The sequence below is a fragment of the Phocoena phocoena genome, chromosome 5 (genome assembly GCF_963924675.1).
Source record: "Phocoena phocoena chromosome 5, mPhoPho1.1, whole genome shotgun sequence".
Classification (NCBI taxonomy): domain Eukaryota; kingdom Metazoa; phylum Chordata; class Mammalia; order Artiodactyla; family Phocoenidae; genus Phocoena; species Phocoena phocoena.
Window position 1 is genome coordinate 109,298,305 of NC_089223.1, and position 18,572 is coordinate 109,316,876.

The 18,572-nt window shown below is 40.9% G+C and overlaps 1 protein-coding gene across 1 annotated transcript in view; it reads left to right on the plus strand.

The window, feature by feature from the left end:
• The window catches only part of MCUB (mitochondrial calcium uniporter dominant negative subunit beta), a 90,894-nt gene that overhangs the window by 63,428 nt on the left and 8,894 nt on the right, over nucleotides 1–18,572 (plus strand). Inside the window, exons 2-4 of the mRNA XM_065878146.1 lie at nucleotides 7,262–7,337; nucleotides 7,856–8,026; nucleotides 12,050–12,154. Coding sequence (XP_065734218.1) covers nucleotides 7,262–7,337; nucleotides 7,856–8,026; nucleotides 12,050–12,154 — 352 coding nt within the window. The remainder of the gene's footprint in view (nucleotides 1–7,261; nucleotides 7,338–7,855; nucleotides 8,027–12,049; nucleotides 12,155–18,572) is intronic.

Below are 18,572 nucleotides of genomic sequence, written 5' to 3' on the forward strand. Positions count from 1 at the left end.
GCAGTAGAGAACAAATAGAGGTTTTTAAATCTAGAAATAGTTTGACTTTATGTAATTTTAGAAAATTGGAGTAGATCTTAATCTGGAACAGATTGGTGGGAGAGGCCAGTTAGGAAGCTGTTACAGTGATCTGGGTGAGACGATGAAGATCTAAACTAGAGCAGTGGAGGTGGGGACAGACGCGAGAGGATGGGTTTGAGAGCGCTGTAAGAAGTAGAACTAGGGCTGCCCTGGTGGTGCAGTGGTTGAGAGTCCGCCTGCCGATGCAGGGGACACGGGTTCGTGCACCGGTCCGGGAAGATCCCACATGCCGCGGAGCGGCTGGGCCCATGAGCCATGGCCGCTGAGCCTGCACATCCGGAGCCTGTGCTCCGTAACGGGAGAGGCCACAACAGTGAGAGGCCTGCGTACCGCAAAAAAAAAAAAAAAAAAAAAGAACCAGTAGGCCCTAGTGACAGTTCAGTTGTAACTACTGGTCTACCAGCTATTTTATGGAATATTAGTTGCTTAGGATAACTCTAGTTATCTGCACCTCTAATCTAATGACTAGTAATTAGTGGTGTGAGTCCATCAAGGAGAAGATCAGGTCCATGGAGGAGCAAGATAGCTTTGTTCAGGAGGTGCTGAGCTTGAGGTGCCTGCGGGCTGTCCCGGTGAAGATGTCTGGTAAGCCTGTCTGAGGATGAGCCTCCAGGGGGAAGTTTGTTGCTCCAGGGATGCTCAACCGGGTCTGTTATTGTTTGATTCGGAATCTTATGAAGATTTGCCTCTTTGGGTTCAGATTAATAATTTGGGTGTTCCACTGAGTAAAACAGGAAAGAAAGAAAATGTTCCCCCCAAAGTTTGATAATACATTATCAGGATCCTAAAACTATTACTACTTTATGATCCAGTCATTCTGGAATCTACCCTAAAGAAAAAAAAATGCAAACAAAGAACTTCCCTGGTGGTGCAGTGGTTAAGAATCCACCTGCCAATACAGGGGACACGGGTTCGAGCCCTGGTCCGGGAAGATCCCACATGCCACAGAGCAACTAAGCCTGTGCGCCACAACAACTGAGCCTGTGCTCTAGAGTCCACAAGCCACAGCTACTGAGCACACGTGCCACAACTACTGAAGCCCATGCGCCTAGAGCCCATGCTCTGCAACAAGAGAAGCCACCGCAATGAGAAGCCTGCACGCTGCAACGAAGAGTAGCCCCCTCTCGCTGCAACTAGAGAAAGCCTGCACACAGCAACGAAGACCCGATGCATCCAAAAATAAAAATAAATAAATAAATTTATATTAAAAAATGCAAACAGATTTACGTGCAAAGATGTTTTGAATCGGTTTAGTTGTAATGGTGAAAGCGAAATACAATATACCTAGAAAATAAACTAGAAGGTATACGTCAGTGTTAACTGATAATTCTAGATGATGGCCTTATTGATGACTTTTATTTTCTTCTTTTTGTGAGTCTGTGATTTATAGATTTTTCTAAAATGAGCATGCATTCCTCTCTGACACAGAAAAAAAATTCGTAGAAATGGTATATAAAATGGAAATGTCCAACAATAGGTATATAAATAATAAATTCTGTTACATCTGTAGGATAAGTGGCTATGGAGCAGTTTAAATTATTTTGTTTATGAAAGTTTTTAATGAAGTAAGAAAATGCTTATAAAACATTAATGATCAGCCCTCAACTCTGTGATTATATGAGCAGATATATCTGTGGAAAGGCTGGCATAAGTCAGGGGTTGGTGGAATTGTGGGTGCTCATTTTCTCTATTTTCCAAGTTTCCACAATGAGCTTTTATTACATTTCTTTTCATCTTTTTGAAAAATTTTCTGGTTTCTATAGGGTTTTCTGCTTCTTTTTTCTACTTTCCTTGAAAAAGCTTGTTCTATCCTTTTTCCTTTTCTACCACTGTAGAAACTGTACTTTGAATGGTTTCCTTTAAGTGTTTAATATACACATACTCAATTATAACTTTCCTAACAAAGTCTTAGGTTTCTCACCATCTTTGCCCTCCTCTGAACGTGACGAGGGTCTTCACAGGTTCTAAGAATCCACTGACTAGAGCATATGCCAAATCTTGTTTAGCTTTCCACTCATTTTAACACAAAACATGGTTTAAAATTTCTTACAGTAAGTAGTTTATTTACCAACATATTTTACGGCTTTGGCTTCGTATTAGTTTCCTAGGGCTTCCATAACAAGAGTTCCTCAGATTCAGTAGCTTAAACAACAGATTGACTTTCTCACAATTCTGGAAGCCAGAAGTCCGAGGTAAAGGTGTTGGCAGGGTTGGTTTCTTCTGAGGCCTCTCTCCTTGGCTTGTGGACGGCTGCCTTCTCATTGTGTCCTCACAGGGTTTTCCTCTGTGTGTGCACGTGTCTGTGTCCAAATCTCCTCTTTTTATAAGGACACCAGTCACATTGGATTAGCGCCCACACTCATGACCTCATGTGAACTTAATTACCTCCTTAAAATACAGTCACATTCTGAGGTCTTGGGGATTAGGACTCCGACATATGAATTTGGTGGGGAGTTGGGGACACAACTCAGCCTGTAACTGTGTTCTCCTGCATCTGGGTTTAGTTCCCTTCTCTCTAGGAGGTTCCTTAGCAAAGATGTGTGGGAAAGAAACTATGATCTCTGTACATCTGAAAATCTCTTCATTTCCTTCAACCTTAAGTAATGTTCCTAAATATAATGTTTTAGATTGATAGTTATTTTCCCTTAGCACCTTGAAGATATTCATACATTCATTTACCATGTATTTATTGAGCCCCTATAGTATGTCAGGTACTATACTATTCCAGGTGCTGGAACTACAGTAGTCAGACAGAGAGTATGCTCTCTAGAGGGACAAAATGAAATAGCGTTTGTACAGTTGTATGAAGATAAGTTTTCATTTCTCTTGGGTAAACAGCTAGGAGTGGTATTGTCACATGGAAGTGTGTGTTTAACTTTATAAGAAACTGCTAAAGGTTTTCCAGAATGGTTGTACCATTTTACATTCTTGCCAGCAGTGTATGAGATTGATTGCTTTTTAAAGGTTTAAAGTTTCTGTATCTTTCTGTGTTGTACCTGGGTGAAATATTGTCTAATTCACTAGTTTTCTTTTCTATTGACTTTATCTAGTCTAGAATTTATTTAGTTCATTAAAGCTGGGTTTTTTACATGTATATAGATTTTCTCCATTTTTGCCTTAGAAATCCCTAATTAGTTGATCCAAGTTACTAATTTTTGTTTTATTTCTACCAGTTTAGTATCATAATTTCTTATTGATTTTCTGGAAGCTAATTCTCCTTTTTATCTCTTTGAAGACTCTAAATATAACTTGTGTTAAAGTCAGTTTTGGACGACTCTCTTATTTTTATTTTCCCTAAGTGGGATTAAGGGAAATCGTCTAAATAAATTTGTTGGTTCCTTCTTAGCATTTAATTTCTCATATAGTAAAATTCTGGATTACAGACTCTAAGTAGGAGTTTATTTTTCATTCTGTACTCACCCCTTTCTGGCTAGTCATTTTATATTGCCTCCAACCGGGCTTTTGTGGCCAGAGCTCAGAATTGGTTCCTGAAGTGCCACCTTAAGGTCCCTGTCCGGGGAGGTTGCTGTGATATTGGTGATATCACAGATCAAGTCATCAAACCACTGGAAAGCTTGGCTTGATCTTGCCATGAGCTACTTTAGTCTGTCCTACCCAAAAAGAGTCAAACTCTTAGTTACTTCTTCTGTACTGGACTATTAACAGATAATTTTTGGGAAAAGGTAAAAATACGACTCTCATACAGTTATAAGAATGAACACGCATCAAAGAATTTATTTTATGATATGAAGGAAACCAGGCAGATGTAATATCCAGTTAAAAGGAAAAATCAAAAGAGCACAAATTTATATGGAGAAAAGAATGTTAAGATGAATGCAAGTAGAGATAAAACCAGTGTTTGGGTTAGTGTGGGGTGTCAATTACATCACTGCCAGATTGGACAAAAGTGACATACCTGTCAATTACCTACAGCTCACACGTAGTTCCAAAATGGCTTCAAACCAGTGAACAGGACTAGAATGTGATAACTTGAAAAAGTGTGCTGTGCACTGTGTACAACAGTCAAGACATGGAAGCAGCCTGAGTGTCCGTCGACAGAGGAATGGATAAAGGTGTGGTACATATATACGGTGGAATATTACTCAGACATTTCTCCAAAGAAGACATACAGATGGCCAAGAGGCACATGAAAAGATGCTCAACATCACTAATTATTAGAGAAATGCAAGTCAAAACTATAGTGAGATATCACCTCACACCAGTCAGAATGGCCATCATCAAAAAAGCTGCAAACAATAAATGCTGGAGAGGGCATGGGGAAAACGGAACCCTCCTACACTGTTGGTAGGAATGTAAATTGGTACAGCCACTATGGAGAACAGTATGGAGGTTCCTTAAAAAACTAAAAATAGAGCCAGCATATGATCCAGCAATCCCGGTCTTGGGTATACGTCCAGAGGAAAACATGGTTCGGAGGGATACGTGCACCTCAATGTTCATTGCCACTGTTTACGACAGCCAAGACATGGAAGCAACCTGAATGTCCGCTGACAGATAAGTAGGTACATATATACGATGAAATATTACTCAGCCATTAAAAAGAATGAAATGATGCCATTTGCAGCAAAATGGATGGACCTGGAGATTATCATACTAAGTGAAGTAAGTCAGACAGAGAAAGACAAACACCGTATGATATCACTTATATGTGGAATGAACATTCTTTCCTTTCACTTTCCTTTCTGCCAAACTCGTCCCCTTCTTTTTCTCACAACCCGTTTCTTCCCGAACCCTCTGCCTGTCAAAGATCATGGCAGCTGGTATGTCTTGAAGCTGGAATTCCAGCTTGGTTCTGATAGCAAAGCCTGTGCCCTTCACACTCAACCATCATGACTCTGCAGGAAGGCTTAGGAACTGGCCTTTGAGCTGGGCCTGGAGGGAATGACAGGGTTTGTTAAGCAGAAGTGGATAAAGAAGGCGACACTTTAGTACATCGGTGGCACACAGCTCGTCTGCCTGGGGCCTAAGCTCCTGCCGTAAGAGAACAGTAAGTGGTGGAGCTGTGGAGGGGAGGTGGCCTATACTGCTCATGTGAGGCGCGTAGACCCTAGCTTATACTTGCTTGACGCTTTGTTTGTTTAATTTTTATATCTGCTCTGCAAGATAGATGTTGTTTTCCCCACCTAACCCTTCAGACAACAAAAGCACAGTCCTGTGACTTACCTGTGATCTCCAGCTATTAAGTGGCTAAACTGAGTTTGGAACTCCGGGGTCACTGTTCTTTCTACTTTATACAACCTGTTGAAGTCCCTGGGGTTTTAAGCAGGGTGTGAAGTGATTAGAATTGTATTTAGGAAAAAGGTGTGATAAAAGAGAAGCCTGAGTCACCTTTTGACCTGATACTGAATATCATTTGAAGGCAGTAACCCTTGTCCCAGCAGTAAAATTTAGAGTTCAAAGTGATTCCATGCAGAAGATTAGAAATAGTGCCCTGAAGGCCTCAGAGGGTCTGCTAGAACCCAGCTACTCAAAAGGGTGACCTTCACACCTGTAACTTCAGTATAACCCTGGGGCTTATTAAAAATGCAAATTCTCATACCCCTACCTCAGAATTACTAGATCAAAAATCTAGTAAAGGTGGAGTCCAGGAAGCTGTGTTTTTAACAAGCCCTGTCTATTTAGCAGTGGACAGTATTGTAGTAGCCAGGTGATTCTTAGGTATGCAAAAGCTTGAGAAAGCTTTAATATTCTTCCCTGGCCACTCTGCCTTCTTTCAACATTTCCTGATTGTCAAGTGGTTGCCTCTAAAATGATAATAGTAGTAGAGAAACTTCATCAGCACATTAAATGGTAAGTACTTTGTGAGCAGGAATTATCATCTTTGGCATCTAGGAATTTGACTTATAAACTGTCTTTAGCATTATATAAACTCTAGCATAAATTTTAACTCGTGTAAAGGTGGCAGTATATGGAAAAAAGTTTGGAAGGATACACACCAAACCACTGTTAAAGAAGAAGTTATTCATGACACTTGTTAAGGAGTGTAAGGTAGACTTTATTCCGGGGGACTGCTACAGTGGGGTTTTGTAATAGGGGAGAGAGATGGGGCTCATCCCTTTCACAACTGGGAACAGTGGGGATTTATATCCAACGAGCAGAGTTGGAGGGGCAGTGGATGGGAATACTAAGAGGATGGAGTAATCCTTTGCTCACCTGACCTAGCAGGATTCTTGTTGAAGACAGACTAGGGTGATCAGATAATACCTGGGGAATAGTGGAGGATGAGGAATTTGATCAGACACTGAGGGTTGGGGAGTTCTGGCTAAACTAACTCAACAACATTCTTGCTAAAGCTGGCCTCCTGGAGGACATGCAAAAGGATGGGGCTTAGTCAGGCTTAGAGGACACTGATTAAAGTTTGGTTGAGGAGGGAGTCTTTGTCACCACTGCCATGATTAATACAGGGCCTCTCTGATGGAGCAGTGGTTAAGAATCCGCCTGCCAGTGCAGGAGACATGGGTTTGAGCCCTGGTCCGGGAAGATCCCACATGCCATGGAGCAACTTAAGCCCGTGCGCCACAACTACTGAGCCTGCGCTCTAGAGCCTGCGAGCCACAACTTCTGAGCCTGTGCGCCTAGAGCCTGTGCTCCGCAACAAGAAGCCCGCGCACCGCAACGAAGAGTAGCCCCTGCTCGCCACAACTAGACAAAGCCCGTGCGCAGCAACAAAGACCCAACACAGCCCCCCCCAAAAATTAATTAATTTAAAAAAACCCACCAATGCAAACCCTAAAAATACATCCCATAGTAAGGTAGCCATTCAGATGTTCTAGACCCAGCAGTGCCATCCAGTAGAACTTTCTGTGATGATGGAAATGATCTATTTCTGTGCTGTCCAATACAGTAGCTACTAGACCCAGAGCTATAGAGCAGTTGAAATGTGGCAAAGGTGACTGACTGTGAGAAACTGAATTTTTAGTGTTATTTAATTTTAATTGATTTAACTTTAAATGGCTGCATGTGACTAGTGGCTCCCATATGGGACAACACAGTCAGAAAGGTCTAGTGAGCTTCTCTAAGGGCTTACCTGGGTATGTGTGGGACGCTGAAGTTTTCGTCATGCTTGCCATACAACGTTAAAACAGTCTTCAAGTACAGACACTTATTTCAGCTTTCCCACTTTTCCTAAAAGAAAAAAAAAATCATTTTTTTCTTACAGGTTTTGTGTGTGAAACTGTGTGGAAATCTGAAATTGTATCAGTCAAATCTTTATGGTACAGTGGTGCCATCTGACGGTAAGTTTTCTTATCACTTCTTTGATTCCCCATGCTAATTTATTTCCAGTCTTCCAAATAAAGTGAGAAGTGTGAGTTTTGAGCAAAACAGACTTTTCTTGTATTGCCCCTCCCACCCCACCTCAGAGTTCATTTCCTTCCTTTTCTGCTCCCATAAGATCTCTGTTGTCTTTTGGCAAATTCCCACTCCAACAATCAAAGGAGTTACAGGTGACTTAGAAGCAGTTTCTGCCCTCAATAAATTTTTACCTGGGAAGACTCTAAGCAGATAATTATAATAAAGTGTGATACATGCTTAATAAAATGTTATAGAATGGTGGGGAATATGTAAACTAGTATAATGAAGGCACCGTGGGCGTGATGTAAATGATTATAGGCATTCAGAGGGTTATGAATTCTATATTTAGGCATTCCTTGTAGAATTTTTGTAGTTAATAATCTTTTAATAATAATTTTAACAGTTATTTTTAAAGGAAATGTTATCCATCCTCTATTACCGTCTTTTTTTTTCTTAACAGAAATCACAATTAATTATAAACATGGCCTTCCCTTGATAACACTTACTTTGCCGTCCAGAAAAGAGCGCTGTCAGTTTGTAGTCAAACCAATGTTATCAACGGTTGGTTCATTCCTTCAGGACCTACAAAATGAAGATAAAGGTATCAAAACGGCTGCCATCTTCACAGCAGGTATATATATGTTTTCTTCAACTTTGTCTTTTTCTCTTCTTCTGAACCTTTGTTTTGGTTCTTTACTTTTCTAGAAACTTGATTCTTTAATTCAGTATATAATAAATGGTTGGCAGTTCCTGAGTCCTTCACTTTTGAACATCAGTAATATAAAAAAAAATTAACCCTATTGAATAAAAAAGAAATGGAATAAGTTTATGCATGTTTTGGTTACTTATTTCATAAACTTAGCCCCCAGATTTTTCTCTGAGAAAATTTTAATGACACAGTCATTAGTGTCTAATTTTCTGTAAGAAATTTGAATAATTAGAAAATGAAATGCAGGTTCAATGATTGAAATAGCCAGTGAATAACTAAAATACACAAATAGTTCATTAACCTTTGTTATAAAGCAGTTATAGTCTAGCGTGTTTTTTGACGAATTATTAGTTCTCAGGAAGGTGTGTGTGTGTGTGTGTGTGTGTGTGTGTGTGTGTGTGTGTGTGTGTGTGTATAGTTTAATACCAGCAGAGGTGGTTAATCACATAGACATTTAAAATTTAGGATATAGCTTTTATGTTTTCATGGTCTGAGGACATAAAAGGACGTCCTCCTGCCCCTAAAAGAGAATAAAGAATTCTTTACCCCAGTCCAGTATACAGAGGCTACTATAAATATAAATAAGTGAATAAATTTGCACTGTTATTTTATTGTAGTATTACATACTTAGCATAAACTTATTTAAAAGTTAATGATTAATATTGCAGTTTTGAAAAGGAAATTAACATTCTTCTTCCCTGTCCAAGTTCAGAACCAATTCAGAGGTAGACATGGAAGTTGGAAAAATAGAGATTAAACAATTTATTTACTCAACAAATATTGAGCACCTAACAAATGTTGACCTGAAACAAAGAGACTGCCAGATCTTCCTCCAGCAAAGATGGATTTATTGTAGATCAGCAGAGAATTACAATTCAGGGTCTGCAGCCATGGTGAGCCACATGTGAGGACTTGCAGGACAGGGGAAGGAGACCACTTTTATAGAGGAAAAGGAAGTGAGTAGGGCTATAGTAAACAAACAGTCCGTGGCTTTTCATTGGCTGAGTCCTTGCTGGGAAAGAGGAGGAGTCTTTCTTCTTCCGGTTGGGCTCTGCTGTCCTCACAGGGTGTGAGAGCCCCCCCTTCTGGTCTCTGGACTCTATTTAATTGAGGTTTCTGTGTATTAATTTTTTTGCACTAACGTATGCCAGGCACTGTTCTAGATGCTAGAGATAGAACAAAGAACAACAGAGATTAAAACTCCTGTTCTTAGGGAGCTTACATTTTAAGAGGAGAAAGAAACAAGGTAAAGAAATAAAATATATAATATGTTACAATAATTAGTGTTACAGTCAAAAATAAAGCAGAGTGATGGGGGGTGGGAGTTGTGTGTGTTGGTGGGAGGTGCTCACTCAGGTCACATTTGGGTGAAGACCGGGAAGAGGTGAGAGAAGATGTAGATGGAGACCCGGAAGAGATGAGAGAAGTTGTAGATGGGGAGAGAGCTCTCCAGGCAGAGGCCCTGAGGTGGGAGCTAACTCCACCCTCAACTGAAAAGGGAGGGAGCTGGGTCCAAGTAGGAGGGGAAGGGCAGGTTAGGGAAAGCCTTGTTGTAGGTTATTGTAAGGACTTTGGATTTAACCGGAAGGGGAGTTTCTTCCTGCTAAAGCCAGGATCAGAGAAAGAAGGTTTTAGTCCCGTGACCACAGTGGCCTAATACTTCATCCCTGACTGGACTGACATTCCCGCCCCCCAGTCACAGGAACACCGAAACCCCTGGGCCTTCCCTGCAGGTCAGGGCCTGCCTTCCTCAGAGCAGGGAAGTGCAAACCCAGAACTCAGAAGGGCACTGAGCACAGTGCTTGCCTGAAATTAGGTAAAAACATTGATGTGTACCCTGCTTGTTTCTAAAAAAATAATTTGAGTAGCTTTGAAACATAAAACACAGAGAAAAACCCTAGAAATCATAAGAGTAAAGGGGCTCTTTGGACTGAGTGAAAGCGCTGTGTTGGGGTTCATATCAGTACTTGCCCAAGAATAGGTGAAAAATTCATCACTGTGTCGTTAACCTCCTTAAAAGTGTTTCACATCAATCTCTTGCTGTTCCTATAATAGCATAAAGGATAATGTGGTACTTCAACTGAGAAATCATACTCAGTTGATTTCTTTTTATAATAATATTTTAAGGAGCAGGTGTGAAGTCATTTAAATGTAAAGTTTTAAATGACACTTGCAAAGTCAGATACAAGGATTTGGTGTGTTGCTGATCTTTTTAAAAAGAGGCTCTGTGGGTGGAATTTGCCTGCATTTAATTTGGGCTTGAAAAGAGTGTTCTAAGCTTGTCACAGTTTTGCCCACAGTGTGGGCTGAGTTATTTGGCAATTCCTGGGAAGATGATCTCACCCCAGCTGATGAACAGGAACCCAAACAGCCAAATTCTAGGAACAGCCCCAGGTGCAGACTTGACTTGCTGCCTTCTGAACAAAAGAACTGCTGAGAGCCAGACAGGAGGCAGGCAAGCAGGTTCTCCCTGATTTTACTAGCAGTATTACTGTTGTCATGCGTATCCGGTTGAATGCAGCCAAGCGATGCCAGGCCAGGCGAAAATATACATCCTGGACTCTGTATCACGTAATTATATGTAGACCGTTCCGAAAGAAGAATGCTAGAAACCCCTACCAGCGCCAGTTTTTTGCTTACTGTTCAGTGAGTTTGAATCTTAACACCTGGGTTACATGAAAGTTCAAAAATATAACAGCAAAAGCTAGGCTATATAAGAGGCTGTGCAAAGCACGCTGACTCTGACATTCTCCTAGAGATTTTTCTTCTGAACTGTTCCTGGGATATTTGAAATCACTGTTAGAATCTCTCCACCTCTAGGAAATACACCGCACAAGTGCAGATTTACTCCTTCGGTTCAGCTATGTTTGTCGCTCTCCCTGCCACCCCCAGCCACTTGCAGTTTTGCCTCTTGTGGTCTTAGCTCGGCTAGAAAGGGAGGGAGCCCTGTGTGGCGGTGGTTGCGGTGCTACCAAGTTTCAGTCAACGCACATCACTCCCCCTTAGCGGCTAAAAGTAAGAGAGAGGCGGGCTTCCACAAACGTTCCTGCCCGCATGCCTCCACAGAGCGCTTAGGCACGTTTGGCTGCAAGCCGCCGAAATGGGCTCTGACTAAGCAGGGGTGTGTGTCAGCAGGCTCTCTGACTGGAACTGAAAGAAAGCCAGGCCCAGAAGAGGGCAGGAGGGTTTCCCTGGCGGCGCAGCGGTTAGGAATCCGCCTGCCAGTGCAGGGGACGTGGGTTCGAGCCCCGGTCCGGGAAGATCCCACATGGAGCAACTAAGCCCGTGCGCCACAACTACTGAGCCCGCACTCTAGAGCCCGTGAGCCACAACTACTGAGCCCACGTGCCACAACTACTGAAGCCCGTGCTCCTAGAGCCCGTGCTCCACAACAAGAGAAGCCACGACAATGAGAAGCCCACGCACCGCAACGAAGAGTAGCCCCCGCTCGCTGCAACTAGAGAAAGCCCGCGCACAGCAACGAAGACACAACGCAGCCAAAAATAAATAAATTTAAAAAAATTAAAAGAAGGGGGTAGGAGCTGAAGAAGGACGTGAGTAGAGAGGTTAGGCTGGGAACGGCCTGATGGGCTTTGCTGCCGACACCCTCAGCCCCTCCGCCGCCACCTGCACTGCTCTGGCCTTGCATGACCGTCCGCAGGTACAGTCCCACGAGGGACGTCAGCCTGGGTCCCAGCGCCGCCGACAGAGTGGGAGACGGGGTGCCTGCCTGCTCTTCTTGGTCCACTGTAATGAGCAGTAGAGCAGCAAGAGAGGATTCCCTCCCGGTGGGAACAGTATCGGGTATGGGAAAGCCCCCGCCCCCACCAGAATAGACAGATGTCCACTACTGTATTGTAGAGACCTGGATTAGCAAGTGTTTTTCCATATGTTGAAACATGGTTCTTACTGTTGTAAAACAAGGACTTATTTTTGCATTTTCAGATGGCAGTGAAATTGCAGCTTCAACCTTGATGGAAATCTTGCTAATGAATGATTTTAGACTTGTCATTAATAAAAGCACATACGATGTACAGTGCCCTAAGAAAGGTAAGAAACACAGCTATGCAAGTATCTTAACACTTCCCTTTCACTGTGGACCTTTTTCAGGGAGCAGCCTTATCCTAAGAATTTGTTTTAGTTAACCAAATGACCAAGAAGGCTTTGGAGAGCCAATGTTTAAGCTTTTCTAGCAAGGGTAGAAATGATTGGTAGAAGTCGTCTGTCAGAGCTTTTAGGCTCATATACTCTTTTTAGACTTTTAAGGCTTCATTTTAGGATCTTGAATGCTTAATCTGACATTATTGGGTTAAGAAGAACTAGACCTGAAAATCAGGAACTCAAGCGTATACCGTTGTACAGGTTTTCACTTTTTTTTTTTTTTTAAGTAGGTTTTCTTTTTTCTAGGCCAGTTTCAGGTTCACAGCGTGGTGGAGCAGAGAGCAGAGAGTTCCCGTGAGCTCCACCCCTTCCCCACAGTCTCCCCCGCTATCAAGCGCTGGAGTGGAACATTTTCTGTTGTCTGGGCCAAAACGTTTGTTCAGTTTTTTCCGTTCGATGGCTCTAGTAGCACTTAGCTGTCTTTCATTCATTCAAAACAATTTTGTTAGATTGTATTGTGACAGCTGTCATATCAGCATGCATTTAAAAAAAGACTTATCAAAATTGGTGAATTTGGGCTTCCCTGGTGGTGCCGTGGTTGAGGGTCCGCCTGCCGATGCAGGGGACGCGGGTTCATGCCCCGGTCCGGGAAGATCCCACGTGCCGTGGAGCGGCTGGGCCCGTGAGCCATGGCCGCTGAGCCTGTGCGTCCGGAGCCTGTGCTCCGCAACGGGAGAGGCCACAACAGGGAGAGGCCCGCGTACCGCAAAAAAAAAAAAAAAATTGGTGAATTTTTGTGTAGCCATTTTAATATGGAAGATGGAAGGAAAACAACATTTTCAGCATATCATGCTTTATTATTTCAAGAAAGGTAAAAACACAACTGAAACGCAAAAAAAGGTTTGTGCAGTGTATGGAGAAGTGCTGTGACTGATCGAACATGTGAAAAGTGGTTTGTGAAGTTTCGTGCTGGAGATTTCTCTCTGGACAATGCTCCACGGTTGGGTAGACCAGTAGAAGGTGATAGCTATCAAATTGAAGCAATAATTGAGAACAGTCAACGTTATACCACTCGGGAGATAGCCGACATACTCAAAATATCCAAATCAAGTGTTTAAAATAATCTGCACCATCTTGGTTATGTTAATCGCTTTCACGTTTGGGTTCCACATAAGTTAAGCGAAAAAAACCTTCTTGACCGTATTTCCACATGTGATTCTCTACGGAAATGTAATGAAAACGTTCCATTTTTATCTTTTTTTTTGAATTTTTGAATTTTATTTTATTTTTTTATACAGCAGGTTCTTATTAGTTATCCATTTTATACATATTAGTGTATATATGTCAATCCCAATCTCCCAATTCATCCCACCACCACCATCCCCCGCCCGGCCGCTTCCCCCCTTGGTGTCCATACGTTTGTTCTCTACATCTGTGTCTCAATTTCTGCCCTGAAAACCGGTTCATCTGTACCATTTTTCTAGATTCCACATATATGCATTAATATACGATATTTGTTTTTCTCTTTCTGACTTACTTCACTCTGTATGATGGTCTCTAGATTCATCCACATCTCTACAAATGACCCAATATCGTTCCCTTTTATGGTAATATTCTATGGTATATATGTACCACATCTTCTTTATCCATTCGTCTGTTGATGGGCATTTAGGTTGCTTCCATGACCTGGCTATTGTAAATAGTGAACATTGGGGTGCATGTATCTTTTTGAATTATGGTTTTCTCTGGGTATATGCCCAGTAGGGGGATTGCTGGGTCATATGGTAATTCTATTTTTAGTTTTTTAAGGAACCTCCATACTGTTCTCCATAGTGGCTGTATCAATTTACATTCCCACCAACAGTGCAAGAGGGTTCTCTTTTCTCCACACCCTCTCCAGCATTTGTTGTTTGTAGATTTTCTGATGATGCCCATTCTACCTGGTGTGAGGTGATACCTCACTGTAGTTTTGATTTGCATTTCTCTAATAATTAGTGATGTTGAGCAGCTTTTCATGTGCCTCTTGGTCATCTGTATGTCTTCTTTGGAGAAATGTCTATTTAGGTCTTCTGCCCATTTTTGGATTGGGTTGTTTGTTTTTTTAATATTGAGCTGCATGAGCTGTTTATATATTTTGGAGATTAATCCTTTGCTGTTGATTCATTTGCAAATATTTTCTCCCATTCTGTGGGTTGCCTTTTCGTCTTGTTTGTAGTTTCCTTTGCTTTGCAAAAGCTTCTAAGTTTCATTAGGTCCCATTTGTTTATTTTTGTTTTTATTTCTATTACTCTAGGAGGTGGATCAAAAAAGATCTTGCTGTGATTTATGTCAGAGTGTTCTTCCTATGTTTTCCTCTGAGAGTTTTATAGTGTCCTGTCTTACATGTAGGTCTCTAATCCATTTTGAGTTTATTTTTGTGTATGGTGTTAGGGAGGGTTCTAATTTTATTCTTTTACATGTAGCTATCCAATAATCATGACTATTCGAAGAGACTGTCTTTCCTCCATTGTATATTCTTGCCTCCGTTGTCATAGATTAGTTGACCATAGGTGCGTGAGTTTATCTCTGGGCTTTCTATCTTGTTCCATTGATCTGTATTTCTGTTTTTCTGCCAGTACCACATTGTCTTGATTACTGTAGCTTTGTAGTATAGACTGAAGTCAGGAACTCTGATTCCTCCAGCTCCGTTTTTTCCCTCAAGACTGCTTTGGCTATTCGGGGTCTTTTGTGTCTCCATAGAAATTTTAAGATTTTTTGTTCTAGTGCTATAAAAAATTGCCATTGGTAATTTGATAGCGATTGTATCGAATCTGTAGATTGCTTTGGGTAGTATAGTCATTTTCACAATGTTGATTCTTCCAATACAAGAACATGGTATATCTCTCCATCTGTTGGTATCATCTTTAATTTCTTTCATCAGTGTCTTATAGTTTTCTGCCTAGAGGTCTTTTGTCTCCCTAGGTAGGTTTATTCCTAGGTATTTTATTCTTTTTGTTGCAGTGGTAAATGGGAGTGTTTCCATAATTTCTCTTTCAGATTTTTCATCATTAGTGTATAGGAATGCAAGAGATTTCTGTGCATTAATTTTATATCCTGCAACTTTACCAGATTCATTGATTAGCTCTAGTAGTTTTCTGGTGGCATCTTTAGGATTCTCTATTTATAGTACAGTGTCATCTGCAGACAGTGACAGTTTTACTTCTTCTTTTCCAATTTGTATTCCTTTTATTTCTTTTTCTTCTCTGATTGCCATGGCTAGGACTTCCAAAACTATGTTGAATACTAGTGGTGAGAGTGGACATCCTTGTCTTGTTCCTGATCTTAGAGGAAATGCTTTCAGTTTTTCACCATTGAGAATGATGTTTGCTGTGGGTTTGTCATATATGGCCTTTATTATGTTGAGGTAGGTTCCCTCTCTGCCCACTTTCTGAAGAGTTTTTATCATAAATGGGTGTTGAATTGTGTCGAAAGCTTTTTCTGCATCTGTTGAGATGATCGTATGGTTTTTATTCTTCAATTTGTTAATATGGTGTATCACATTGATTGATTTGCATATAATGAAGAATCCTTGCATCCCTGGGATAAATCCCACTTGATCATGGTGTGTGATCCTTTTAATGTGTTGTTGGATTCTGTTTGCTACTATTTTGTTGAGGATTCTTGCATCTATATTCATCAGTGATATTGGTCTGTAATTATGTTTTTTTGTAGTATCTTTGTTTGGTTTTGGTATCAGGGTGATGGTGGTCTCATAGAATGTGTTTGAGAGTGTTCCTTCCTCTGGAATTTTTTGGAAGAGTTTGAGAAGGATGGGTGTTAGCTCTTCTCTAAATGTTTGATAGAATTCACCTGTGAAGCCATCTGGTCCTGGACTTTTGTTTGCTGGAAGACTTTTAATCACAGTTTCAATTTCATTACTTGTGATTGGTCTGTTCTTATTTTCTATTTCTTCCTGGTTCATTCTTGGAAGGTTATACCTTTCTAAGAATTTGTCCATTTCTTCCAGATTGTCCATTTTATTGGCATAGAGTTGCTTGTAGTAGTCTCTTAGGATTCTTTGTATTTCTGTGGTGTCTGTTGTAACTTCTTTTTCATTTCTAATTTTATTGATTTGAGTCCTCTCCCTCTTTTTCTTGATGAGTCTGGCTAAAGGTTTATCAATTTTGTTTATCTTCTCAAAGAACCAGCTTTCAGTTTTATTGATCTTTGCTATTGTCTTCTTTGTTTCTATTTCATTTATTTCTGCTCTGATCTTTATGATTTCTTTCCTTCTGCTAACTTTGGGTTTTGTTTGTTCTTCTTTCTCTAGTTCCTTTAGGTCTAAAGTTAGGTTGTTTATTTGAGATGTTTGTTGTTTCTTGAGGTAGGATTGTACTGCTATAAACTTCCCTCTTAATACTGCTTTTGCTGCATCCCACAGGTTTTGGATCATCATGTTTTCATTGTCATTTGTCTCTAGGTATTTTTTGATTTCCTTTTTGATTTATTCAGTGATTTCTTGGTTATTTAGTAACGTATTGTTTAGCCTCCATGTGTTTGTGCTTTTACGTTTTTTTCCCTGTAATTGATTTCTAATCTCATAGTGTTGTGGTCAGAAAAGATGCCTGATACGATTTCAGTTTTCTTAAATTTACTGAGGCTTGATTTGTGACCCAAGGTGTGATCTGTCCTGGAGAATGTTCCATGTGCACTTGAGAAGAAAGTGTAATCTGCTGTTTCTGGATGGAATGTCCTATAAATCTCAAATCTGTCTGGTCTGTTGTGTCATTTAAAGCTTGTGTTTCCTTATTAATTTTCTGTTTGGATGATCTGTCCATTGGTGTAAGTGAGGTGTTAAAGTCCCCCACTATTTTTGTGTTACTTTCTATATCCTCTTTTATAGCTGTTAGCAGTTACCTTATGTATTGAGCTGCTCCTATGTTGGGTGCGTATATATTTACAGTTGGTATATCTTCTTCTTGGATTGATCCCTTGATCATTATGTAGTGGCCTTCCTTGTCTCTTGTAACATTCCTTATTTTAAAGTCCATTTTATCTGATATGAGTATTGCTACTCCAGCTTTCTTAAGATTTCCATTTGCATGGAATATCTTTTTCCATCCCCTCACTTTCAGTCTGTATGTGTCCCTCGGTCTGAAGTGGGTCTGTTGTAGACAGCCTATGTATGGGTCTTGATTTTGTATCCATTCAGTGAGCCTGTGTCTTTTGGTTGGAGCATTTAAACCCCTTCATGTTTTAGGTGATTATTGATATGTATGTTCCTATGACCATTTTCTTAATTGTTTTGGGTTTGTCTTGTAGGTCCTTCTCTTGTGTTTCCCACTTAGAGAAATTCCTTTAGCATTTGTTGTAGTGCTGGTTTGGTGGTGCTGAATTCTCTTAGCTTTTGCTTGTCTGTAAAGCTTTTGATTTCTCCCTTGAATCTGAATGAGATCCTTGCTGGGTAGAGTAATCTTGGTTGTAGGTTCTCCCCTTTCATCACTTTAAATATGTCATGCCACTCCCTTCTGGCTTGTAGAGTTTCTGCTGAGAAATCAGCTGTTAACCTTTTAGGAGTTCTGTTGTATGCTGTCTTTTTTCCCTTGCTGCTTTCAAGATTTTTTTTTTTTTGTCTTTAATTTTGGCAGTTTGATTACTGTGTGTCTCGGCATGTTTCTCCTTGGGTTTATCCTGTATGGGACTCACTGCACTTCCTGGACTTGGGTGGCTATTTCCTTTCCCATGTTAGGGCAGTTTTCAACTATAATCTCTTCAAGTATTTTCTCGGGTCATTTCTCTCTCTCTCCTCCTTCTGGGACCTCTATAATTTGAATGTTGTTGCATTCAGTGCTGTCCCAGAGTTCTCTTAGGCTGTCTTCATTTCTTTTCATTCTTTTTTCTTTATTCTGTTCTGCAGCCATGGACTCCAAGAGTGGAGTCTTTGTTTTCCACAGTCCTGTCAAAGTCCTGCAATCAAATCCTGCTAGCCTTCAAAGTCTGATTCTCTAGGAATCCTCCTACCACTGCCTGACCCCCAGGTTGGGAAGCCTGACGTGGGGCTCAGAACCTTCACTCCAGTGGGTGGACTTCTGTGGTATAAGTGTTCTCCAGTCTGTGAGTCACCCACCCAGCAGTTATGGGATTTGATTTGATTGTGATTGCACCTCTCCTCCTGTCTCATTGTGGCTTCTACTTCGTCTTTGGATGTGAGTATCACCATGATCAGCCTCACTGATTCTTTCCCCCTCTGTGTCTAGTTTACTGGTGAGCCTGTCAAAGGCATTCTTCCTTTCTATTAAAGTGTTTTTGATTTCTGGAAATACTTTTTGATTCTTTGTTACAATGTTCATCTCTCTGTTTACATTACTCATCTGTTCTTGCATGTTGT